Here is a 27,552-nt window from a genome sequence, read left to right as displayed (position 1 = left end):
TCCCAGACCCCCCACTAACACTAGATGAGCTCCCAGTCTATTGAATCGCTGCCTTGTTCATTGTTCCGGCCCTGGCTCCGCTGCCAAGCTGGGGGAGGGCACTGAGTCTGAGACTCAGAATCTCCCCACTCCAGCTCTGGGCTATGAGACTGTCTGGGTGGTAGAGTGGGCAAGGCCAGCTTACAATGCTGGCACCCGGCCACTGCCCGGCACTACGACCTGGCAGCTTGTTGTGGGAGGCAGAGACAGGCAGTCACAGGACTGCAACTGTGTGGGAGCGGGTGTGGACCCTGCATCCCCACCCCTAACCCCCTCTGCCACTGCACCGCCCCGTTCCACACCAGCCAAAGGACCCCCACCCCAACCACTCCCGCTGGAGACAGTGGGGGTCTGCCCCAGAGCAACACAGGGCATCATTACCAACACTACTATTATTTTAATGTAATCTGTCATTGTGGGGTGTGTGTCTGTGTACCTGTATATATGTTTATAGATGTATATATGAGTGAGTGAGTGAGTGAGTGAGTGAGTGTAAGTGTGTGTGTACATGCAAGACTCTGATTGAGGGGGGGGGGGGCAGACCAGGGGGGGCAGAGTGTGTGTGTTTCTCGGGAAGGGGGCAGTGTGTGTGTCTTGGTGGGGAGGGGGATAGGAAGGTCAACTGTAGGGAACAGGTCTTGCCACAATTGCTCCTTATTTACATTCATGGTCTGGTGAAAGGAACAGTATGTAACATTTCCAAATGGGCTGATACAAATGTTGGTGGAAGGGCCTGTGGTGATGAGGATACTGCTGTGGGATATACCCTGTACATAGATTAAGTTAGCAAGAGTGGCAAATGGAAGGAGGTGTGAGGTAAATGGAATCAAGAGCCAGATGATGATTATGATTATTATCTAAACTAAGAGTGACGGTGAGTGAAGTTCGGCAGGAATGGCTTGTTCAGCACATGAAGCACAAACAGCAGCGATCAGGTCCAGCTCGTTATGAAAATAAACAGCTCTTGGCCTCTGTTGCACAGGGTTGGAGGTTAAGAATGGGGAGACAAGGAACAGCGGATGCTGGAAACTGGAGCCAAACACAAAGTGCTGGAGGAACTCAACAGGCCAGACAGCATCTGTGTAGGGGAATGGCCAGACGATGTTTCGCATTGAGGCTCCTCTTCAAACAGAAGAAGAGTCCTGACCAAAACAGCGACCATTCTTTCCACGGATGCTGCCAGACCTACTGAGATGCTCCAGCATTTTGTTTTCTGTTGGGGGAGGTTTAGTTCCAGTTGTGCAGGGTGTTGGTGAGATACAACACAGCTGGAAAATACAGCTGTTGAGATACAACGCAGCTGGAATACCGTGCAGCTTTGGTAGGACTGGGGACAGTCCAAGGGAGATTGGCCGGGCTAAATCCTGGGCTGAGAGGATCGTCCTATCAAGAGAGGCTGGACAGGTTGGGCCTATAGTTCAGTTTCGTTTAGAAACAGGGCCTTTGGCCATTAAAAAGATTAAGAAGAATTTCTTTAGTCAGAATATGGTGAATCTGTGGAATTCTTTGCCACAGAAGTCCATGGAGGCCTCAATGGATAATTTTATAATTTAATTTAGTCGAATTTAAAAACACGCCCTTCGGCCTTTAGGGAGGAGTTCAAATTTCTTTAGTCAGAGGGTGGTGAATCTGTGGAATTCTTTGCCATTGAATAGGCTGTGGAGGCCAATTCAATGGATATATTTTAAGGCAGAGAAATGTACAAACCTGAGATAGACACAAAAAGCTGGAGTAACTCAGCGGGTCAGACAACATCTCTAGAGAAAAGGAATAGGTGACATTTCGGGTCGAGTCCCTTCTTCAGACCTTGACCCAAAATGTCTATCTTTGTTTAAAACCAGCATCTGTAGTTCTTTCCTGTAAATTTAACCTACAAACCTGTACATCTTTGGAGTGTGGGCAGAAACCGGAGCTCCCGGAGAAAACCCATGCAGTCACGGTGAGAACGTACAAACTCCCTACGTCTCTGGTCTCTGGCAGTGTAAGACAACAACTCTACCGTTGTGCCACTGTGCCCTTGGAGGTTAGAAATATTAGGGGTAACCTGATTTAAACATGCAAGATCATCAGAGGGGCATGACAGAGTAAATGTTGGGATGTTTTCATTGCTGGTTGACATTGTTGTCTTTTGAGGGCCATTGAGGGTCATATTCTATGTCGCTCTTCCAGGGAGATGCTAACTGCATTTCGTTGTCTCTGTACTGTACACTGACAATGACAATTAAAGTTGAATCTGAATCTGAATCTGAATCTGGTTTGTAAACTGCACAGACAGCAGTTTTGATGAATGCAAATCAATGTTAATTGTGATTGTGGAATCAAAACACCTTGTTGTAGGTAAAGTAGAAAATGGGAGCCATGCGTCTACGGATCAGCTCAGACCTATGGTCAGCACTGACATGGTGGGCCGAAGGGTCTAGAACTGTTGTTGAACTGCAGAAACAAGGAACTGCAGATGCCGGTGTCAGGGGTATGGGACAAACAAATTGTGGAATTCATTGTCACAGAAGGCTATCGAGGCTAAGTCAATGGATATTTTTAAGGCAGAGATAGATATTACTCCAGCACTGTGTGTCCTTTAGCTGCTGTTGTGTCCGATGTTGGGACTTACTTCTTGCCTTTCTTGTTGAAGAGGGAGCCCCAGCCGCGCACAAAGCCGGGGTCCCTGGTGAACCAGAGGGTTATCAGCAGGACGAAGAGGATGAGGACAAGCTTCTCAGCGAAGGACATGAGTCCCAGGTTGTGGTATTCCTCCTGGATAATGCCGTAGGCCGCCTGCTCCACCGGCGAGTTCTTCCTACGACAACTCTGGAACCTTCGAAAAATGCGGGTGAAACAAACAAAAAACACTGAGAGGCTTTTACAGGCTCTGCTCCCCATCATTCCCGGCAGGGACGAGGTGACCCTGAGGGTAGTTCTGGTCCCCTGGGTCCACGCTGACTGGTTTAACCCACAGAACAGGCTTCATTCACTGCTAGGCCCCTGCTCCACACCCGCAGTGCAGGCTTCACTTGCCGCCAGGTCCCTGCTCCACACCCGCAGAGGAGGCTTCACTTGCCGCTAGGTCCCTCCTTCACACAAGCAGACATCACCTACCGCTAGGCCCCTGCTCCACACCCGCAGATCAGGCTTCACCTGTCACTAGGCCCCTCCTCCACTCCCGCCTCGTCGCACCCTGCCCACCTGGTGAATGCTCATCCACACAGGACCTGAACCAAAAGCAATGGGCTGTAGCTCGGTAACAGACTAGCCAGGGTTCCCGCTCCGTGGTGTCACTCACTTCACTCCCAGGAACAGCAGGTGCAGCCAGAGCCAGCAGCAGGTCAGCATGATCAGCATGTTCGGGAAGGAAAAGCCAAACCAGGAGGCAAAGTTGATTATATCTCCACTGTCGGGGAAGATCCTTCAAAACCACAAGCACCCAATCAGGAGGGAATCATCGAGTTCCATCACCCCCTCGGAGAGAGAGATGGGGAGGGAGAGAGAGGAGAGGTAGAGACGAGGGAGAGAGGGAGGGTGAGTGGAGCGAGGGAAGCGAGGGAGTGAGTATGTGGAGGGAGTGAGTGAGAGAGCTGGAGAGGGGTGGTGAGTGAGGGGTAGAGAGAGGGAGGTGGAGAGAGGGATTGGAGGAAGAAAGGGGGAGGGAGTGAGAGAGTGGAGAGGGAAGAGAGAGAGAAAGAGAGTGAGAGAGAGAGAGAGAAAGAGAGAGAGAGGGGGGGAGGGAGAGAGACGGGAGGAAGAGAGGGGGGTGGGAGAGGGGAGAGAGAAAGGGGAAGGAGAGGGGTGGGAAAGAAAGAGGGGGAGGGAGAGAGAAAGGGGAGGGACGAGAGACGGGAGGAAGAGAATGCCAGTTCCGCTACTGTTATGGAGGGACGGACTTTGGCTGGGAGACTGGGACAACTCACTCCTTGTTGCCTGCCACCATCTTGGTTTCTGCCCTCTGGTTCTAGGACTGGAAGCTGGGCCTGAGATTGGATTGACTGCTACCGATTACGCAAGATGACGCGGTCATTGTGGGAGCGGACTGTCAGCATGAGAATAGACTGGAGGCAGGAGAATTTGAGAAAGGACCGAAGCCACTCTTTAGGCACCATATCTGAGGAAAGATGTGCTGGCTTTGGCGAGGGTGCAGAGGAGGTTTACAAGAGTGATCCCAGGAATGAGTGGGTTAATCTATGATGAGCGTTTGTCAACACTGGGCCTTTACTCTCACCACCATTCACTGTGATCATGGCTGATCATCCACATTCACTATCCCGTTCCTGCCTTCTCACCATATCCCCTAACTCCACTATCTTTAAGAGCTCTATCTAACTCTCTGTTGAAAGCATCCAGAGAATTGGCATCTACTGCCTTCTGAGGCTGAGAATTCCACAGATTCACAACTCTGGGTAAAAAAGTTTTTCCTCATCTCTGTTCTGAATGGCCTAACCCTTATTCTTAAACTGTGGTCCCTGGTTCTGGACTCCCCCAACATCGGGAACATGTTTTCTTCCTCTAGCATGTCCAATCCCTTAACAATCTTACATGTTTCAATAAGATTACCTTTCATCCTTCTAAATTCCAGAGTATACAAGCCCAGTCTCGCCATCCTGGGAATTAACCTCGTGAACCTACACTGCACTCCCTCAAAAGCAAGTGTCCTTCCTCGAATTTGGAGACCAAAACTGCACACAATACTCGAGGTGTGGTCTCACTAGGGCAACTGGAGAAGGACCTCTTTGCTCCTATACTCAACTCCTCTCGTTATGAAGGCCAACATGCCATTAGCTTTCTTCACTGCCTGCTGTTCCTGCATGCTTACTTTCAGTGAGTGATAAACAAGGACCCTCAGATCTCTTTGTACTTCCCATTTCCCCAACTTTACACCATTCGGATAATAATCTGCCTTCTTGTTTTTGCCACCAAAGCGGATAACCTCACATTTATCCACAATAAATTGCATCTGCCATGCATCCGCCCACTCACCCAACCTGTCCAAGTCACCATGCATTCTCATAGCATCCTCCTCACAGTTCACACTGCCACCCAGCTTTGTGTCATCTGCAAATTTGCTGATGTTACTTTGAATCCCTTCATCTAAATCATTGATGTATATTGTAAATAGCTGTGGTCGCAGCACCAAGCCTTGCGGTACCCCACTAGTCACTGCCTGCCATTCTGAAAGGGACCCGCTAATCCCTACTCTTTGTTTCCTGTCTGCCAACCAATTTTCTATCCATGTCAGTACCCTACCCCCAATACCATGTGCTCTAAATTTTGCCCACTAATCTCCTATGTGGGACCTTATCAAATGCTTTCTGAAAGTCCAGGTACACTAACATCAACTGGCTTTCCCTTGTCCATTTTCCAAGTTACATCCTCAAAAAATTCCAGAAGATTAGTCAAGCATGATTTTCCCTTTGTAAATCCATGCTGACATGGACTGATCTTGTTACTGCTATCCAAATGTGCCACTATTTCATCTTTTATAATTAATTCCAGCATCTTCCCCACCACCGATGTCAGGCTAACTGGTCTATAATTCCCTGTTTTCTCTTTCCCGCCTTTCTTAAAAAGTGGGAATACATTAGCTACCCTCCAACCACAGGAACTGATCCTGAATCTATAGAACAATGGAAAATGATCACCAATGCATCCACGATTTCTAGAGCCACTTCCTTAAGTACCCTGGGATGCAGACCATCAGACCCTGGGGATTTATCAGCCTTCAGTCCCATCAGTCTACCCAACACTATTTCCTGCCTAATGTGAATTTCCTTCAGTTCCTCCGTCCCCCCAGATCCTCTGGCCACTAGTACATCAGGGAAATTGTTTGTGTCTTCCTCAGTGAAGACAGATCCAAAGTACCTGTTGAACTTGTCTGCCATTTCCTAGTTCCCCATAATAAATTCACCTATTTCAGTCTTCAAGGATCCAACTTTGGTCTTAACTAATTTTTTCCTCTTCACATACCTAAAAAAGGAGCTTTTACTGTCCTCCTTTATATTCTTTTCTAAATTACCTTCGTACCTCATCTTTTCTCCCCGTATTGCCTTTTTAGTTATCTTCTGTTGCTCTTAAAAAGTTACCCAAACCTCTGGCTTTCCGCTCATCTTTGCTATGTTATACTTCTCTTTTATTTTTACACTGTCCTTGACTTCCTTTGTCAGCCACGGTCGCCCCAATGAACTGATCCTGCACCCTTTGTATTATTCCTAGAAATACGTGCCACTTTTGTTCCACTGTCATCCCTGCTAGGGTATCTTTGGCCAGCTCCTCCCACATGGCTCCCTGGTCCCCATTGTTCAAATGTAATACTGACACTTCCAATTTTCCCTTCTCCCTCTCAAATTGTAGATTAAAACTTAGCATATTATAGTCACTACCTGCTAATGGCTCATTTAGCTTGAGTCCCCTTATCAAATCCGGTTCATTACACAACACTAAATCCAGAATTGCCTTCTCCCTGATTGGCTCCAGTACAAGCTGCTCTAAGAATACATCACGGAGGCACTCCACAAACTCCCTTTCTTGGGGTCCAACACCAACCTGATTTTCCCAGTCTACCTGCATGTTGAAATCTCCCATAAAAACCATAACATTACCTTTGCGACATGCCAATTTTAACTCTTGATTCAACTTGCACCCTATATCCAGGCTACTGTTTGGGGGCTTGTAGATAACTCCCATTAGGGTATTTTTACCCTTACATTTTCTCAGTTCTATCCATACAGACTACATCTCCTGAAACCTTTTCACACTGAGGGAGATGGGTATATGGAACGATTTGCCAGAGGTGATAGTTGTGGCAGGTACTATAACATTAAAAAAGCATTTGGACAGGTTCATGGATAGCAAATGTTCAGAGGGCTAAGGGGCAAACACAGGCAGCTGGGACTAGCAGAGATGGGGTAAGTTGGGTTCGAGTTGGGCCGAACGGCTTGTGTCTGGGCTGTGTGAGTGAGGGCAGAGCGGGGTGAGAGGGGGGTGGCATGAACACTGATGGGGTAAGTTCGTGGTCAGGGATCAGTTGGACCGAAGGGCCGGTGTGACTGAGGGAAGCTCGGGATGACAGGGGGGGGAAGCACTCACTGGCTGAACTGCCCCTTCAGCACCAGGTTGGGGCCGGTGCCGGTGAGAGTGGCCGTGCCCCCGATACTGGCGGAGTAGCAGACGCACAGGGAGAGCATCTTCCGTAGCCGCTCCTGCTCTCTCTGCTCATCGCTGTGCGGGACCGCAGACACCTCCATCTCCCGCTCCACGTCAGCGTCCTGAGTCTGCACCACTGGAGAGATCAGAGCTACAGCAAGGAGGTACTAGACACCCGATCAGGCAGCAACACGCAACACAGAATAGGAACAGGCCCTTCAGCCCACAGTGTCCATGCTAATCAAGTTAGACTAATCTCCTCAGCCTGCACATCATCCATATCCCTGCATTGTATCTGCCTCCACCACCACCCTCAGCAGCACATTCCAGGCACGCACAACTCTCCGTGTAAAAGACACCTAGTCTGAATAAAGGTCTCGACCCGAAACATTACCCATTCCTTCTCTCCAGAGATGCTGCCTATTCCGCTGAGTTACTCCAGCTTTTGCGTCTATCTTCGGTTTAAACCAACACCTGCAGTTCCTTCCTTCACAGCTCATAACCCACCCTCAGCTGAGATGGGGATGGGCAGAGGTCCAGGCATGGTGGGACAGGGGAGCCCAGCATCTGCGGACCCCCTGACCAAGCCCATCATGTGGTCAGAAAATCCTGGATCATCTGCTTCGGGCAGCTCACTGGGGAGGTCTAAAGCCTCTGAACTGAGAGTGGATGGCGGTGTCCACATGCCCCACACCAAGGCTCTAATTACCCACCAACCAATGTTTCCCTTCGACCCCACATAGGGGTCCACATTCCCCAATGACCCCACAGGGAGGTGATTGTTCCCCACAAACCCCAGTAGGAGGTTCTCATTCCGCACAGGGAGCTGCCTCCCACCTGATTGATTCTCTTCATCTGTGGCATCCTTCTCCTCCAGTTCCTGCTCTCCGGCAGTCTCTCCGTGTCCCGGCTCTGGATCTCCAGCCTGTGGCGTGGTGGTGTTGAGCTGGTTCAGCACGGCCTGGGCGATGGGCACCATCATGGCGGTGGTGGCCGTGTTACTGATCCACATGGAGAGGAACGCCGTCACGCCCATGAAGCCCATCATCAACCTGGGCAGGACACAGATGACAAGGCCGGTTCATGAAGGCAACCCTCCCGCTGACACGTTCACCCCTTCTCACTACATCAATCCACCCTTCCGGGAATCAACGCAGGAGATGGCTGGAAACACTCAGCGGGTCAGACAGCATCTGTGGAGAGAGACACGTTTAATGTTTCAGCTTCAAGAACCTGCATCACAACAGGCAAGACAAGGGTTTGGTTCAGAGAGCGACAGCATGGAAATATGCCCTTCGGCCCACCGAGTCCATGCCAACCATTGATGTGTAGCATAGCTTTAGTGTGTGGGGATCGCTGGTCGGTGGGGCCTTAGTGGGCCAAAGGCTCACCTTGCTGTATCTCTAAACGAAACAAAAATAAACTAAACCTATTCACACTAGTTCTATGCTATACCACCTTCTCATCCACTCTCTACACACAAGGAGCAATTTTAACGTGGCCGATTTTACTTCGGAGTCATGTGAATGACTATGTGAAGACCCTGCCAGCACGCATGCGCGTGGCGGGACAGTCGTTACAGCCAAAGCTGGCAGCGAGCATTGACTACCTTTCATTCAACCAGCTGCAGGAACAAGTTTTGAATGAAACTGCCAAATATATGGCACCAGAGAACTGTGTCTCACTTAATGTTCCTGCAGTGAACAGTTCTATCTGGGGGTACATCAGTGCAGGCATCCGAATCCAAGAGGTAAAGATGCAGAAAATACTCAAGCTGTTTGCTTCGGGAATAACGGCGTTTGCTCGGCCGGTGGATGGCACCGAGATGTCAGAGGCACAACAGGATGCACAACTTCTCTGCAACACGCAATTTGAGATCAGCTGCCTAAGAAAAAACGCCATCCGACCTGCTTTGAACCCCAAATTTGCAGGGTTGTATAAAACTAGTGGGTGGGCGGCGCGACCGACGTTGCAGCGGCCTCTGCAGTCCGTCTGTCTTTTTTAATTTTATTGTCCTGTTGAGGGTATAGTTTGTGGTGGGTTTTTGACTGTGCATGTGTGGGGGGCGGGGGAAACTTTTAGATCTCTTCCCTGTGTGGGGACCCGACCTTTTCCCTGTCGGGTCTCCGTTGCCGTTGGGGCCTAGCGCCGTGGAGCGGCCTCCAACCGGAACGACAGCTCAAGTCACGGAGCCGGCGGAGCTGCAGACCTACCATCGTGGAGCTGGCCGGCTTCGGAGCATGGAGAGCTGCGGTGGCGCGCTGCTGCGACCCGACTACAGTGGATGGTGACACCGCGAGCTCGCGGGTCCCTGGTGGGAGACTGCTTTGCGGGGGGCACCGGCAACGGCGACTTCTCCCGCCCGAGGTTGAGAGTGACCTGGAGCGGGGCCTTACACCGCCCGGCGCGGCTTAAACAGCCGCGGGACTTGCTAGAGCCCGCTGGGGGCTCCAACATCAAGACCCGGAGCAGGGCCTTACATCGCTCGGCGCGGCTTTAAATGGCCACGGACTTGCTAGCGCCCGCCGGGGGCTTTGACTTTGACTTCGGGAGAGGAATGGAGAGCAGGGGAGAGACAAGACTTTGCCTTCCATCACAGTGAGGAGGAGATTCACTGTGATGGATGTTTGTGTAAATTGTGTTGGTGTGTGACTTGGTTCTTTTCTTGTATGACTGCAGAAACCAAATTTCGTTTGAACTTCATGTGAGGTTCAAATGACAAATAAACGGTATTGTATATTATTGTATTGTATTGTAACTAGCATTACACAACCACCAATACTGCTATTTGGGGGCAACCGGTCTAAGCAGGTTAAAGAGCTCGACGAAGGCGTCAACATCGAGCAAGACCTTACATCTCCGGTGGCAGCACCCCTATGCATCTGCCAGCAGGCCACGATACCAGGAAGCTGGTGAAAGCACGAAGGCCGCACAACCAACACGGAGGTCTTTTTTAGGCCACGGCCCAGAGCGACCTTCGTGGAAGATGCGCCAACCCCGCACTCCAGCGCCTCTACCTCCGAAGAGGCAGAAGCAGAAGAAATGAACACTCCACTGGTAACCATGGAGGTAGGTGGGTCTGGTTCCTTCCAGAACATAGTAAGTTCTATACTAACTGGAGGTAGGTTACACTTGTTTTGGGAGGCATGGAGGTCTATAACCTCTGACCCTTATATACTACGAAATTGAATTTATTCACAAAGACATTTCCCCATTTCAACATGCGCCTAGCTATCACAACAGGAAAAGCTGGAAGGTCATGCAGAGCTGGGGAGGCTATATGCCAAAGGAGTAATTGAGAGATCCCAACATGACTCTCTAGAATTTGTGTCCAATATTTTCACAAAAACTAAAAAAGATGGTGGATGCCGCATCATCATTGATTTGACTAAACTGAATACGTTTGTAAAGTATATTCACTTCAAAATGGAAACCTTTGTTACTGCCAAACAATTGATTTCCGAAGGTTACTTCATGGCTTGCATCGATTTAAAAGATGCATACTATTCGGTACCTATAAAGAAGGATCATCGCCGATATCTGAGGTTTAACTGAATGGGGCAGCAGAGGCAGTAAAAAGTGTTGCCTAACATCAGCCCCCAGACTATTTACTAAAATATTAAAACCAGCCTTGGCGTTTCTCCGAAAACAGAAACATATTGTCATGGCATATCTCGATGATATATTAATTGTGGGGTAAACCCTGGATTTAGCTAAATCAGCTGTATCAGCTACCAAACTCTTGTTTGAAAAACTGGGGTTTATCATCCATCCAGATAAATCTGTTGACGCCATCTACAACTATGGATTATCTGGGGTTCACTAATGACTCTATCCACTATTTCTGTAACTTTGCCAAAGGGCAAGGCAGCAGACTTAATGGAGGCCTGCAACAACCTTGTTGTCATCAGTCAACCATCTATTCGACAAGTAGCAAGGGTGATTGGAAAACTTGTGACTGCCTTTCCAGCCACACAGTTTGGGCCTTTGCATTACCAAAATTTACAAAGAGCAAAGGTGCAAGCACTCAAACATCATGCTGGTCATTTCGACCGACCAATGCAATTACAAGTTAAAGCAATTTTGGAATTACGATGGTGGAGGCAAAACATACGGCATAGCTCCAGCCCCATCATTATCAGCAACACATCAGTTATATTACAAACTGATGCCAGCGCTCACGGTTGGGGTGCTACTAATACCATATCCAGCTGTGGTGGTAGATGGGATGCACATGAATCATCTTTACTGCAAACACTGGGTATAATTTATTTAGAGATGTTGGGTGCGTTCTGTGGGCTAAAGGCATATTGCTCAAAAATGCACCATCTGCATGTTCGCCTACAAATTGATAATACCACAGTGGTGGCATATATTAATCATATGGGTGGAATCTAATTGATATCATGTGACAATCTGGCTAATACAATTTGGCAATCAATAGAAATATTTGGATATCAGCTACTTACCTACCAGGTAAACGCAATACAATGGCAGACACCAGGTCACGAAAATTTAATGACAACACCGAATGGATGTTGGACCACAAAGTATTTGCTGATATTATAACGCAATATGGAACACCAGATATCGATCTATTCACATCTAGGCTAAATCACCAGTTACCAACATATGTCGCTTGGGAACCAGACCCTGGGGCAGCAGCGATGGACGCCTTCTCGCTGGACTGTGGAAAATTGTTTTTCTATGCTTTTCCCCCCTTCTGCCTCATCAGTCGGATCTTACGCAAAATACAACAAGACTCTGCGTCAGGTATTTTGGTGGTACCCGATTGGTCTACTCAGCCATGGTTCCCTGTGGTTCTCGACATGGTCTCTGAACCATGTATGTCCGTCCCCAAACGACCGGATTTGTTGGTCCATCCTGTGACAGGGGAGAGTCACCCATGCTATGACAGGATCAATCTGTTAATTTGCAGAATTTAAAAAGACCGCTTCTGGACCTGGGGCTGACCGAACCATGAATATGATCACGGCGGCATACAGAGAATCCACCAAGAAGCAATATCTCTCATACATCAGAAAATGGGAGATATATTGTACAAGGACTAATATTTCGTACAATATAGCTTCTGTAACTAACGTTCTGGAATTTCTGGCTAGCCTTCATTTTGATGAAGGTCTCAGCTACAGTGCCATTAACTGCGCCAGGAGTGCCCTATCAGCATACTTGTGGCAGGGGTTAGAACAGCACACTGTTGGATCTCACCCTCTGGTTTCCAAGCTAATGAGGGGTATCTTCAACACGAACCCTCTTAGAGCAAGGTATTCCCAGATTTGGGATGTTAGTCTTGTCCTTACGTTGCTCAGGGGTTGGTTACCAGCAACGTCCCTGTCCTTGGAAAAACTGACACAAAAAACAGTCATGCTGATGGCACTAGTCTCGGCACAATGGGTCCAGTCCCTACATAAATTAAGACTGGACACAATGGTTATATCAACCAACAAGATAATTTTTCACATCTTGGAATTAGTGAAACCAAACAGGCCAGGATCATCAGGCCTTAAACTAGAGTTAGATTAAACTAGATTAAACTTTATTAATCCCCTTATTCAGGGGAAATTCTGATGTCCTTGCAGCACACTAATAAAAACACAACATAGCATTCAAAAAGAAGTTCAACACAAAAACATCCCCTCACAGTGATTCCCACTGTGGGGGAAGGCACAAAGTCCAGTCCCCATCCTCTTGTCCACCCAAAGTCGGGCCTATTGAGGCCTCCACAGTCACCGCCACGGCGCCCGATGTTCTCGCCGGGTGATGGTGCTCCGGCGTCGGGAGAACCCCCAGCGGCTTGGGGTGACAGGAACGGCCGCCTTCCCACCGGAGACCGCGGCTTCCAAGCCAACAGACCGCGCCGGACGGAGCTCCGCACACTGGCGAGCTCAGCAAGGGTCGTCGCAGCTGGCCGCTCCACAGAACCGCGGCTCCACGATGTTCCCATCGGCGGTCCCAGCATACTGGAGTTCCAGCGCGGCGACCCAGGAAAGGCATCGCCCGCTCCGCAATAGCGCTCCAGCGCTGCACCGCCGCCAAAGCCGATGTTCTGCGCCGCCGCCAAATCCGATGTTCTGGCCAGGTCCCCTCAGGGAAACGTCGCTCCAGGACCCGCTGGTAGGCCGCAAGGACAGGTCGGAGTCGCTGCTCGGAGGAAGGCAACCCCTCCGACCAGGTAGGGACTCGAAAAGCAGTTTCCCCCTTCCCCCCCACCACCCCCCACACATAAAAAGATTAGGCCCCCTGACTACACACTCAACGTACTAAAAATAATAAAAAAGAAGGGAAAAAAAACGGACAGCTGCAGGACAGGCAGCCGTTCAGGACAGCGCCTCCTCCGGAGTTCCGAGCATACCCAACAGATACCCGCCTATGTATTGTGACACATCTGTTACAATATATAGAGACCACTAAACATCTTAGAGGCAATGAAATGGGGTTGTTGATTAGCCATAAACAGCCTCATAATAGGGTATCGGCGCAAACCATATCTAGGTGGCTCAGACAGGTTTTGGGAGCTGCAGGGGTGGATACTGATACTTTCAAATCTCATTCCACTAGGGCTGCAGCAACATCGGCAGCAAGGGAATTGGAAGTGCCAATGGACCACATCCTGGATACAGTAGGATGGTCTAGAGAGAGGACCTTCGAGCAGTTTTATAATAAGCCGATTACCAAACCTGCGGTATTTGCAAAATCAATTTTAAGTTCTGTATTATGATTTATCCCGAATGGAAGGGATCATTATTATTCTTTGTTAAAATAAATTTACTATTGTTTTGAATTTCTGATTCATGTCTGAATACGATAACATACTTCCTCCTTTGGTCAACTACGGCAGTGTGTGAGGCAGGGACTCGTTCCACGGCATGAAATCACAGATCTTTAAAATCTTCACGTGGTCACTCACGTGACTCCGAAGTAAAATAGTAAGATTAAACGAGAACTTACCAGTTTGAAGTTTGATCTTTATTTTATGAGGAGTTACGTCGAGGGATTACGTGCCCTCCACGCCCACCCTCTATCATAAAGGTCAACTGGTATTCTAGTTTATTTTATCTTACTATGTTTATTTCATCTACTGCTGCTTTGAAGATTGACGCGCATGCGTGCTTCACGTAATTCCTCGACGTAACTCCTCATAAAATAAAGATCAAACTTCAAACTGGTAAGTTCTCATTTAATCTTACTATTAACCTACAAACCTGCATGTCTTTGGGATGTGGGAGAAAACCGAAACACCCGGTGGAAACCCACGCAGTCACAGGGAAAGTGTTCAAAGGTGAAAGGGGTTCAGTGTACAGGAGATGAACGAGGCAAGATTTTTTTCACACACAGAGAGTGGTGGGTGCCTGGAACGTGCTGCCAGGGGTGGAGAAGGAGGCAGGAACGATTGTGGCTTTCATATAGGCACATGAATACGCAGGGAATGGAGGGAAATGGATCATGTGCAGGTAGAGATTAGTTTAAATTGGCATCATGTTTGGCACAGATATTATGAGTGGCTGTTCCCATGCTGTGCTGTTCTACGACCTATGTACTGTATATTCTCCCCACATCCCCATCAACTCCCCCCCGGATTCTACCACACATTTCCATGCCAAGGGCAATTTGCAGTGGCCAATTAACCTACCAACCTCGACAAAAGGTTTCTGACCTGAAACATTGACTCTGGTTCTTTCTCCACAGACATGGCCTGACCTGCTGAGTCAGCATTCAATTTTAGATTTCCACTTTCACCAGCTCCACAGCGGTAACCATGAAGACGGCACCATGGAGACGCGGGCAATCACGGGCCCCGCTGTGGGCTCCAGATCAACAGCTGCATCCAACAGGATCACACAGGAAATCAGCCAACACTGTTTCACCAACCCCTCCACCCTGCAGCTCAGCCCTCTCAGTACATAACTGATGCAGTAGGTCGATCAATACTCTCTGAAACTTCTATAGGTGCTTGGTCGAGAGTACATTGACTGGTTGTGTCACGGTCTAGTTCAGCAACTCAAACACTCAAGAATAAAGGAGATTACAGAGTGGTGGACATTGCCTGGCCCATTACAGGTACTGACCTCCTGACCATCGAAGGAATCTGCAGGAGGCAATGCCTCAAAAAGGCAGCCAATATCTTCAAAGACCCACACCACCCTGGCCATGCTCTCATCTCGCTGCTACCATTAGGGAGAAGGTACAGGAGTCTGAGAACCGTGACCACCAGGTTCAAGAGCAGCTTCTTCTCAGCAAATATTAGGTTATTGTCCAACAGTGACCACAACTTACCTCAGCACCGAACTACCATGGGTTTTGTTTTAATTGCACTATATACTTTTACTTTGCACCATTATAGTCTGATTCCCTAGTAGAGCTGATCATTTATTGTATTGTTGTTTATTGTATATTTACTGACGTTATTACCTGAAAGAGGCCCTAAAGCTGCAGCAGGTGAGAATTTTGTAATTTCGTTCCTGGTGAATATGGCAATTAAAATTAAATTCTCTTGAGCATTGTATGTGCAGGGACATTTACTACACGTGCGATGCTGGGAACACTGATGCCCCCTTACAACTAACCCCCTTACAAAGAGTCTTACAGAGCGGGCCGGACGCCAACGAAGAGGAGGGCCCGCAGTGCGATGCGCTTGTGGAGGTTGCAGGTCTCCACGGCCACCGCCACCATCAACCCGCCGAGGAAGAGCATGTTGGTGTCTTTCATGTACTGCTTGCTCACCTGTAACGAGAGACACAGGCGGAATGAGCTTGGTTCTACCCGCTCCCGAGGACAGGACAGCTCTGCACTGCCATGGTGGCTCTGTGGGCAGAGGTGTCCATTGGCATCGAGAGTGGTGTGTGCAGAGTTACCTGTCTCACAGATAGCAGTGGGTGTGTGCAAAGTTGCCTGTTGCACAGACATTGGTGGGATGGTCTGTGGACTGGGCTGTCTGTTAAACAGACAATGCTGCCTATCACGGACTCGCCAGCTGCCTGACACTTCAGAAGAGTACCATGTTTACACAGGGTGTGCAAGATTGCATCCCCTGTTTGTATCTAGAGTGGCTGCCCCTCAGATTTTGGCTGCACTTTAGCCCCACGCTCCTGATCTTTGGTCACCCGGTACAGAGGGTGGTGGGAGGAGGGGGGTTGCAGAGGTCATCTCCCTGTCAGTTTCTCCTGGCCAAGATGGCGATTCACAACATTCACAAGTCAAGGCAGTGGGCAGTCGAGGGTTCTACCCGATTCAACGGCTTCCACCTCTTCCAGGCCTACATCCATGTCCGCAAGTCCCCGGAGAAAGAGCACGCGGTGTCCACGGGAACCATGGTATCCTTCCGTGAACACTGGTTACCGTGGGGGATTGAGGTCAGTTTCTAATCTGATATCTGGTGTTTTCAAAACTGTATGATCATTGTAAGCATTAATGTAAACACTGTAAACTGTGAATCAATCTATATATTACAAAATTTCTCATCTTATTTGTTTCTATGTGTGAGTGCATGTGCGTGAGTTCCGGAAACTCCGCCAAAACGGTACATGACAGCACTGCAATATTTGGCCCACCTTATTCACCATGATCCTGCAATGTACAGCACAAAGTTTCATTCAGAGTAATGTTATATTTTACTAGTTATTCACATTTTAACCTTTACAATAAACACTTTACAAAACCACTTTTCCACTTGCCCTGCCCGTCAGCCGTGTTCGATTTCACAATGACGTCCCAGTGGGATCCCGAATATCTACATAATTAAAAGTAATAAAGCTACATCATAAAAAAAACCGCTACCACTTGCGGCTGTGATTTTTAGCCACCTTACTCAGAGTCCGCTCATCAGGTGCAAAGGATTTTTCCCATCGATAAAAAATAAAAGAGTTATCAGTGTTCAAAAAATGTTGAGATTCTCTCTCCTGTCAATCACGCCATGAAGGCCACTCCACTTCCGATGGGAGGGGGGAGGGACTATAAATACTGGAAGTGTGGGCGTGGCTCAGTCTCTGCAAGATGGGGAAGAGGTCACGACTCTCTATCTGAGCTGTGAATCATCTGAACACACTGAATGTCTACTGAACTGTGAGTGTGGTTTTATGTTTTTTAATGTGCCTTTTATGTGGTTTTGTGTCGTTTTGTCGTGTTTTGTGGTCTTTTTTCTGGTTTTATGGTGGTTTCACCCTGCTTGAAATGGTATGAAACTGCATTAAAATTTGCAGAAACTGCATTAGAGCGGGGGAGCAGAAAAAACACAATTTTCATTGCGAATTTCTTTTTTTTTTAAAACATCGCAATTTTCGTTGTGGGGGTGGGATAATGAGGAGTTGAGGAGTTGGGGAGCAGGGGATAGAGGCAGAGGATGGGAGTAGGGAGAGAAGAGGGGTTATGGAGAGCGGGAGTGATTGAGGGTAGGGGAAAGGAGAGGGAGGGAGAGATGAGGAAGGGACTGGGGAGGGGAGAAGAGGGGAAAGAAGAGGGAGGGTGAAGAGGAGGGAAGGGAATGCTGGGGAATGGAGGATAGGGGTAGGAAGAGGGATGGAGAGGTAATGGAGGAGGGGAGACAGGAGGGGAGGGAGGGGGTTAGGGGAGGAAACAGAGGAGGGTGGGGAGAGGTCGGATAATGGAGTGGAATAGGGGACTGAAGCTCCGAAGTCAGGCCGCAGCAGCGTGCCACCACAGCTCTCCACGCTCCGAAGCCGGCCAGCTCCACGATGGTAGGTCCGCAGGCTCTGCGACTGGAGCCCCCAGGTCGTTCCGGTTGGAGGCCGCTCCAAGGTGCTAGGCCCCAATGATAACGGAAACTGTATTTGAATTTGGTGGCCTTACAGCCTGCTTGAAGTGGCATGAAACTGCACTTGAATTTGGTGGCCCTGCACCCTGCTTGAAGTGGTATGAAACTGCTCTTGAATTTGGTGGTCTACCGGAGTCCGCAGCTCCCGAAGTCCACGAAGGCTGCGAGAAGGGGGGCGAGGACGCGACTCGGACTTAAGTTGCATCCTCGCCAGGAAGTGACTGGGAAACAGTTTTCCCCTTACCCTACCCCTTCCCCCACATAAAAAAAGCTAAAGAATCCTCAAACCAAACTTTAAAACTGACTAAAAATTAAAAAAAAGATTGAAAAACAGACAGACTGTAGGCAGAAGCTGCCTTCAATGCAGCGCCCCCAGCGCCTCCGTTGAAACTGCACTTGAATTTGGTGGCCTTGCACCCTGCTTGAAGTGGTATGAAACTGCACTTTAATTTGGTGGCCCTGCACCCTGCTTGAAGTGGTATGAAACTGCACTTGAATTTGGTGGCCTTGTACCCTGCTTGAAGTGGTATGAAACTGCACTTGAATTTGGTGGCCTTGCACACTGCTTGGTGGCATGAAACTGCACTTGAATTTGGTGGCCTTTCACCCTGCTTGAAGTGTTATGAAACTGCACTTGAATTAGGTGGCCTTGCAATCTGCTTGAAATTGAATTTCAATAGCCGTGAGTCAACTGCCAGCCCACCAGCCGTAAGTGAATGAGCTGCCAGCACACCAGGCTTGAGTGACTGAGCTGCCTGCCCAAGAATCCATTCGGCCCACAATGTCCATACTAGCCCTCTGGAAACCAATCCCTTCAGCCCTCAACACTCATGCTAACGCTCCAGATAGGGACCCCCCCCCCCCCCCCCACTGGCCACCATGGGGAATTGAGGTCTGATAATGTTGTAATCTGAAAGCTGGTGTTTTCAAACTGCATGAATAGTGGTTTTGATCAATGTAAACATTATTGTAAACACTGTAAACTGTGAATATGTAATAAAAACTAATTGTTACGGAAAAGAAAAGTACTGTCTGTTATTTAGTCATGTGGGTGGTCTGTGGGTGTTGCTGCCTGTTAGTGTCGTGAGCAGGCATTCTCACTGTTGCTGGTGATCTCCACACACAGTGGTAGACTGATGTTGGTCACCATGTCAGGAAGACTCCTCTGCTGGGCTGTGAACCAGTAATCACTGTTTGAACAGGTTGGGCCAGGCTCCAATCACGAAAGCCCTTCTCTCTGACCTGATTCAGACAAGGTCCACCCCAGCGCTCTACTGGACGGTACAGTGATGTGGTACAGCGACGCATCGGTAGAGTTGCTGCCTCACAGTGCCAGAGACCTGGCTTTTATCCTGACTACGGGAGCTGTCTTTATGGAGTTTGTAGGTTCTCCACGTGACCACATGGGTTTTCTCCAGGTGCTCCGGTTTTCTCCCACACTCTGAAGATTTATAGGTTTGTAGGTTCAATGGTTTCTGTAAATTGTCCCTGTGTATAGGATAGAACTAATGTACAGGGGACCGCTGGTTGGCATGGCCTCGGTGGGCCGAAGAGGCTGTTTCCACGCTGTATCTCTAAACGAGATTAAACTAAAACACTCTGAAATGAGGAAATGTGCTGATCACATGACAGTTCTATTTGTGGGTTCTGCTCAAGTGAGATGAGAAACAACCTTACATCCTTGGACGTCATGATTCCGAACAACGGGAAGAGGAGAGCGGGAAGGATGGCAGTGACGGCTAGAGGGATGACCTCGGTGCACCAGTACACGGCCATCAGGAGCACGATGAATCCACAGTAGGCTTCCTGTAGGAAAGGAGAGGAAGGCAGTGGGAAAAGCACAGCCTCGATCGGAATTACTGCTCCCTTCTCCCCTTTTTCCCACATCTTCTGGTAGGTGGGAGAAGGCAACAGAAGACCCATCCTTGCAGGGAAGTGTTGATAAGGCAAATTACATCAATTTACTTGAGTAAGGTAAATGACTAAAGGCTCGACTTGTCAATGGAAGCTAAGCAAGTTCTCATGAAAAGCGGTGGGCGGGTGTCGACTTTAGGGTTTGTTCGATCTGTCATTTCCCATAATGAAACGCCTGGATGGAGTGAATGTGAAGAGGAGAGTCTAGGACCAGAGGCCATAGCCTCCGAATAAAAGGACCTACCTTTAGAAAAAGATAAGAAGGAATTTCTTTTGTCAGAGGGTGGTGAATCTGCGGAATTCATTGCCAGAGACAGCTGTGGAGGCCACGTCATTGGATATTTTAAAAGTGGAGATTTGGTTGGTTCTTGATTAGTATGGCTGTCAGGGGTTATGGGGAAGAAGGCAGGAGAATGTGGTTGAGAGGGAATGATAGATCAGCCATGATTGAATGGCAGAATAGATTGGTGGGCTGATGGCCTAATTCCACTCCTAGTATTTGTGAACATGATCGGACTGACAGTGAAATTTCCCGAACGTGCCCAATATCTTGCAGGAGCAACAGCATCCCTAAGGCCAATCCCTCCTGCCCTCTCCATCTCCTGGACACTTGCCGAGCGGGAATACAAACGGGAGACAACCAGCCGGGGAATGCGAAGAAGAGGGCAGGCAGGTGGGTTTAATATTATTTATGAGATCCCAATGTTGCTGGTAAGGTCAACGTTTATTGAACATCCCTAGTTAGCCCCTTGAGGAGATGCTGGAGAGCTGCCATCTTGAATCGCTGGAGTCCTTCCAGTGAAGAGGTGCTCGTCTGCTGTTGGGGTGGTTACTCTAGGATTTAGACCCAATGATGATGAACGAACGGTGATGGTGAACTAGTGGGAATGGAGGGGAACCTGGAAATGGTGAGTTGAATTGAGTTGGGTTTAGTTGAGTTTATTGTCACATGTACTGAGATACAGTGAAAAGCTTTTGTTGCGTGCTAACCAGTCAGCGAAAAGACAGTACATGATTACAATCGAGCCATCCACAGTGTACAGACAGACGATAAAGGGAAGACGGTGAATAACGTTTAGTGCAAGATAAAGCCAGTAAAGAATTGGCAAATGGAATAGAGCATAGCAAAGTGTGGAATCATACATTTTGGTAGTAGGAATAATGGCATAGACTATTTTAAAATGGAGAAATAATTCAGAAATCTGAAGTGCAAAGGGACTTGGGAGTGCTGGTGCAGGATTCCCAAAATGTTAATTTGAAAGTCTAATCAGTGGTAAGGAAAGCATTTATTTTGAAAGGATGAGAAGATAAAAATAGGGATGTCATGCTGAGGCTCTATAAGGCACTGGTAAGATCACATTTGGAATATTGTGAGCAATTCTGGGCACCATCTCTGAGGAAGAATGTGCTGGCGTTGGAACGGGTCCAGAGGTTTACGACAATGATCCCATGAATTAGGTTAACATATGATGAGCGTTTGATGGCACTGGGCCTGTATTCGCTGGAGTTTAGGATGAAGGGCACCCACGTTGAAACTTATCGAATGGTGAAAGGCATTCAAATAGTCTGTGCCTTTATTCCTACTACCAAAATGCACAACTCCACACTTTGCTATGCTCTATTCCATTTGCCAATTCTTTTCCCACTCTCCCAACCTGTCCATGTCCTTTTGCAAAGTGCCTGCTTTCTCTACACTACCTGCCCCTGCTCTTATCTTCATATCATCTGCAAACTTGGCCATAAACCCATCAATTCCCTCATCCAAATCATAGGTACTGTATATAACGTGAAGAATAGGGGTCCCAGTACTGACCCCTGTGGAACACCGCTAGTCATTGACACCCATCCAAAACGAAGCCCCCTTTATTCCCACTCTTTGCCTTCTGACATCCAGCCAACCTGCTATCGTGCTAGTATCTTCCCTCTGATATCATGAGTTCTCATCTTCTTTAGCAGCCTCACGTGCAGCACCTTATCAAAGGTCTTCTGAAAATCCACACAAATCCAGCTTCCCCCGAACCGACGTCCCTGCCTCTGAGCAGCACTGCGGCATCATGGTGAAAGGCCTGGATTGAGTGGATATGGAGAGGATGTTTCCCTAGAGAGAGATTCTAGAGCCAGAGGTCGTAGCCACAGAATAAAAGGACATACCTTTATAAAGGAGATGAGTAGGAATTTCTTTAGTCAGAGGGTGGTGAACCTGTGGAAATCATTGTCACAGACAGATGTGGAGGCCAAGTCAATGAATATATTTAAGGTGGAGATGACAGATTCTTGATTTGTAAGGGTGCCTGGGATTATGGGGAGAAGACAGGAGAAGGGTTGAAAGGGAAAGATAGGTCAGCCACGATTGAAAGGCGGAGTAAACTTGATGGGCCGAATAGCCTAATTCTGCTCCTATGACATGAATTTATGAGCTGTCCGAGTATCTGGGGCAACTAAATGCACTGTTGTTTTTTCCTTCAGGCAAATCCCTTTCTATCAAATCCCTGACTTGTGCCTTAGTTGACTGCAGATGCTGGAATCTTCAGCCATATACACAGTGCTGGTGGAGCTCAGTAGGTCAGGCAGCATCTGGGGAGAGAAATGGACAGACGTTTCCAGTTCAGACTGAAGGAAGATCCCGACCAAAAAGATAACCTGTCCTTACCCTTCACAGATGTTTCCTGACCTGCTGAGTTCTTCCATCACTTTGTGTTTTATAGTACAACTGGAGGAGAGGGTTTAAATCAGGCCAAAGCCTATTTTACTGCGATTCAGAAAAAGTGGAATAAGCTGTGGGATAATTTACCAGGCCAGGTGAAATATGTCTCAGATAGTTGGATATAGTGAGGCAGGGAATTTCAAAGCCTACGCCCAACATTCAAATTCCTCGGAGTCAATATCACCAACAACATCTCCAGGCCACCAATATTGAAGCAACGGCCAAGAAAGCACACCCACGCCTCTACTTCCTTAAAGGCTTAGGAAGTTCGGCAAGTCCTCAATAACTCCCACCAACTTCTACAGATGTTGCATAGAAAGCGTTTTATCGGGATGCATCACAGCTTGGTTTAGGAACAGCTTCATCCAAGACTGCAAGAAATTACAGTGAATTGTGGACGCAGTTCAGACCATCACACAAACTAACCTCCCTTCCATTGACTCCATTTAAACCTCACGCTGCCTCGGCAAAGCCAGCAGCATAATCAAGGACGAGTCGCATCCTGGCAACTCTCTCTTCTACCCTCTCCCATTGGGCAAAAGGAATAAAAGTGTGAAAGCGCACACCTCCAGATTCAGGGACAGTTACTTCTCAGCTGTTATCATCCTACCACAACTGGAGAGCAGTCCTGATCTACTATCTACCTCATTGGTGACCATCGGCCTATCTTTGATCGGACTTGACTGGCTTTACCTTGCACTAAACATTATTCCCTTATCATGTATATATACACTGTAATCATGTATTGTCTTTCCGTTGACTGGTTAGCATGCAACAAAAGTTTTTCACTGTACATGTGAACTCTAAACTAAACAATAAACTAAACTAATTTCCCTGACTACAGACCAAGTGTTGGAGAATTGGAAGATGCTAATGTGGAGGTAATGCTTGGAAAAGGATCCTTCTTCAGTCTGAATGGTGGGAGAAAGATGGAAAAGTGAGGCGTGACAAAGCCTGGCAAGGGATATAGGTGGACACAAAAAGCTGGAGTAAACTCGTGTTTAAGAAGGAATTGCAGACGCTGGAAAATCGAAGGCACACAAAAATGCTGGAGAAACTCAGCGGGTGCAGCAGCATCTATGGAGCGAAGGAAATAGGCAACGTTTCGGGCCGAAACCCTTCTTCAGACTGATGGGGAGCTGGAGTAACTGAGCGGGCGAGGCAGAAAAGGAATAGGTGACGTTGTGGCGGGCTCGGCCATTTTGATATCGAACCGTCGTTGGTCAGGCTCGAACTCTCGTGTGGACCGGGCGTGACGTGGGCCGACCAAACACGCGATCAGGGGGCGGGGCTGTCGTGTGGTTTGAATACAAAGGATTTGGCGGTTAACTCGTGTGTTGCTCACGAGCGACGGTAATAGTTAAATATTAACTCGATGTGCAAGTGAGTGACGGGGCTGTATCGGTTAATTTAAAAAACGGAGTGTTTACACAACGCTTGGAACTCGACAATATTTCGGGTCGAGACGCTTCTTCAGATTCCCAGCCTTAAGAAGGTTCCTGACCCGAAATGTCACCCATTCCCTTTCTCTAGAGATGTTGCCTGACCCACTCAGCTATTCCAGCTTTTTGTGTCTTTGGTTTAAACCAGCATCTGCAGTTCTTTCCTACACAAGTGATAGATCATGGACACAGGGCGAGGAAGGGTTGATTGGCAGATGAGTGGAGTAAACGACAAAGGCTAGACGTGCAAAGGAGACAAAATTGTGTCAGATAAGGAGAGAGGAGGGAAATGTAAAACCGGAGGGAGAGATAGAGGTGAAAGAAGATGTGGAACGAGCTGCCAGAGGAGGTAGTTGAATCAGGAACGATAGCAATATTTAAAAGACACTTGGACAGTTACATGGATAGGAAATGTTTATAGAGGGATATGGTCCAAACTTGGGCAGTGTTGATGGGGTGTTCTTGTTGGCATGGACAAATTGAGCTGAATTATCATTTCCCACATCCCCCCCCCCCCCCCCACCCACCCAGTCCATCGCCTGCCCCTGGCCCCAGACAGCGAGGAGGGGGCGACACACTGGATCTCCTCCAGCTGTGCGCCCAGGGGCAACATCTGCATCACTCGGTGCCCTTCACTCGTCAAGTGACCCCTCCCCTCCACTCCGCAAATGAGAGAAAAGTTTTGGTAAAGCTTTGCAAAACTACTCGCGCCGAACCTGGGAGTGAACCACGGGAGGGGGGGTTCAGGACAGGGATCACTAGAGACATTGGTGTTTGGACGGCATCGCCGGGGTCGGGTCAGGGGGTCACTGGTGTCGGATGCTTACCTCGGTCTTTATGGCGATGGGCAGTGGCAGCAGCAGAAGGATGGGCAGAACGATAGTGAGAGCGAACGGGTAGGGGAACCCCAGCAGCGCCCTCAGCCACGACTGCATCTCCCCACAACTGGTCAGCCCCTCTGCTTCGTGAACAGCCTCTATCCCCCGTCCGAGCCCCGAGCCCCCCACCAACGGCTCTCCCCACCAACCAACGGCTCCCCCCACCAACGGTTCACCCCCTCCCGCCAAACGGCTCCCCCCACCAACGGCTCACCCGTTTAACTTGGTATCATGTTTGGTGCGGACATGGTGAGTCAAAGAGTCTGTTCCCGTTCTAAATTCTGGTGATCATCATCCAAACACTTCTTACACTGTCAGTGGCTGCTTCCCCAATCTCTCGTGCAGTATCTTTGGTGTGTTCCAGGTACTCACCATTCTCTGGATGAAGAAATTCACACTTAGTTTCCTCTCCTCTCCCCCTCTCCCCCTCTCCCCCCCTCCCCTCCCCCTCCCCTCTCCCCCTCTCCCCCCCTCCCCTCCCCCTCCCCCTCCCCTCTCCACTCCCCTCCCTCTCCCCTCCCCTCCCTTCCCTTCCCTCTCCCCTCCCCTCCCTCTCCCCCTCTCTCCCCCTCCCTCCCCCCCTCTCTCCCCCTCCTATCTCCCCCTCTCTCTCCTCCTTCTCTCTTTTCCCCTCTCTCTCCCTCTTCCCCCTCCTCTCTCCCCCCTATCTCCCCCTCCTCTCTCCCCCCTATCTCCCCCCCTTCCCCCCCCCCTCCTCTCTCCCCCCTCCCCCTCCCCCTCCCCCTCCCCCTCCCCCTCCCCCTCCCCCTCCCCCCCCCTTATCTGAAGTCTATGTCCTCTGGTTTGTCTACATCTTTTATGGGGAAAAGCCTCCTACACTCTACCCTATCCACACCCTCATAGTGTTATAGGCCTCATGTGACCTCTCCACCTTCTCCACTCCATGGACATCAGGCCCAGTCTCCCCAATCTCTCCTCTCTTCACACAAGGGAAGTGCGACAGAATGTCGGAGATATTTTTTCTTTTAATGCTTCTTTGATCTCCAGCCCAGCTAAATCTATTCCTGGGCCTTGCTTATACTGACACACACTTGTATTCACGCTCTGACACACACACACACACACACACACACACACACACACACACACACACAAAACAATCAAACACCACGACTCCCAAACCCACACACACAGCAACATGCTCAGTCACGTACATTCCCCCCAACATGACAAAGTGCGGCAGGGACAGGGGCAGAGTCAATGTCAGGCAATGTTGGGCAGCATGGTGGCGCAACGGTAGAGTTGCTGCCTCAAAGCGTCAGAGACCCGTGTTTGATCCTGGCTACGGGTGCTGTCTGTACGGAGTTTGTATGTTCTCCTCGTGAAGGCGTGGGTTTTCTCCGGATGCACCAGTTTCCTGACACACTCTTAAGATGTACAGGTTTGTAGGTTAATTGGCCTCTGTAAATGTAAGTGGTTCCGAGGATGTAGGATAGTGCGAGTGTACGGGGTGATCACTGGTTGGCACGGACTCGGTGGGCGGAATGGTCTGTTCTCACTTATCTCTAAAGTCAGGGTTGGGTTGGGGGGGGGGGGGGGGGGGGGGGTGACAGGGTAGGGGGAGAGAGTAGGGGGTAGCTTAGACATACAGTGCGGAAACAGGCTCTTCAGCCCATCGGGTCCGCACCAACCAGCACAATAATACTGTACCACACAGCAGGGACAATATACAATTATACCAAGCCAATTAACCTACAAACCTGTGCGTCTCTACTCTCTGGAGTGTGGGAGGAAACCGAAGAACCCGGAGAAAACCCATGCAGATCACGGGAAGAACGTACAAACTCGGTACAGAGAGCACCCATGTTCAGGATTGAACCCGGAGCTCTGGCGCTGTAAAGCAGCAACTCTACCTCTGCGCCACAGTGCCGAGGCAGGGTGGGGGTGGGGGGCAGAGCAGGGGGTACATAGTGTGTGTGTTGCTTGGGGAGGGGGAAGAGTTTGTGTGTGTGCCTTGGTGGGGAGGGGGAATGGATGGACAACTGCGGGGGTCAGTTCTTCCCACAATTGCTCCCTCTTTACATTCATGGTCTGGAGAAAGGAACTGTATGTAACATTTCCAAATGGGCTAATACAAATGTTGGCGGAAGGGACTGTGGTGATGAGGATACTGCTGTGGGATATACCCTGTACATAGATTAAGTTAGCAAGAGTGGCAAATGGAAGGAGGTATGAAGTAAATGGAATCAAGAGCCAGATGATGATTATGATTATTATCTAAACTAAGAGTGACGGTGAGTGAAGTTCAGCAGGAATGGCATGTTCAGCACATGAAGCACAAACAGCAGCGATCAGGTCCAGCTCGTTATGAAAATAAACAGCTCTTGGCCTCCCGGCCAGCGGACTCGGGAGCTGCGGACTCCGGTGGGAGGTGGCTGATCGGGAGGTCCGGGCCGCCGAGGAGGATTTTCACCGTCGGGGTTCGGCGTCGGCGTTCCATCAGCCCGGCGAGAGGGCCTGAGCATCGGGCCGCCCGGGGTGGCGACTGCGGGTGCTCGGAAGGCCCCGACCACGGGTGAACATCTGGGAAGATCGGAGGGGAGACTGGCTTGACTATGGTGCCTTCCTCACCTTGGTGCCATTGTGTTATGTTGTGTCGTGGACTTTCTGTGTTTGTGCTTTTTTTTAAATTCT

At 49.1% G+C, this 27,552-nt stretch overlaps 1 protein-coding gene across 1 annotated transcript in view; it reads right to left on the bottom strand.

The window, feature by feature from the left end:
• LOC116988866 (solute carrier family 13 member 5-like) overlaps nucleotides 1-24,959 on the bottom strand; it is a 49,674-nt gene extending 24,715 nt beyond the window's left edge. The window contains exons 1-7 of the mRNA XM_033045858.1: nucleotides 24,847-24,959; nucleotides 19,637-19,765; nucleotides 15,776-15,912; nucleotides 8,008-8,222; nucleotides 7,114-7,321; nucleotides 3,320-3,442; nucleotides 2,651-2,854 (exon numbers count right to left, since the gene is read on the bottom strand). Coding sequence (XP_032901749.1) covers nucleotides 2,651-2,854; nucleotides 3,320-3,442; nucleotides 7,114-7,321; nucleotides 8,008-8,222; nucleotides 15,776-15,912; nucleotides 19,637-19,765; nucleotides 24,847-24,954 — 1,124 coding nt within the window. The 5' untranslated portion in view covers nucleotides 24,955-24,959. The remainder of the gene's footprint in view (nucleotides 1-2,650; nucleotides 2,855-3,319; nucleotides 3,443-7,113; nucleotides 7,322-8,007; nucleotides 8,223-15,775; nucleotides 15,913-19,636; nucleotides 19,766-24,846) is intronic.
• Between the last annotated feature and the right edge of the window lie 2,593 nt (nucleotides 24,960-27,552).

This window comes from Amblyraja radiata, chromosome 28, assembly GCF_010909765.2.
Source record: "Amblyraja radiata isolate CabotCenter1 chromosome 28, sAmbRad1.1.pri, whole genome shotgun sequence".
In the NCBI taxonomy this organism is placed as follows: Eukaryota; Metazoa; Chordata; class Chondrichthyes; order Rajiformes; family Rajidae; genus Amblyraja; species Amblyraja radiata.
Note: the sequence above shows the minus strand (reverse complement) of the source record. Positions and strands in the feature narration are given on the sequence as shown.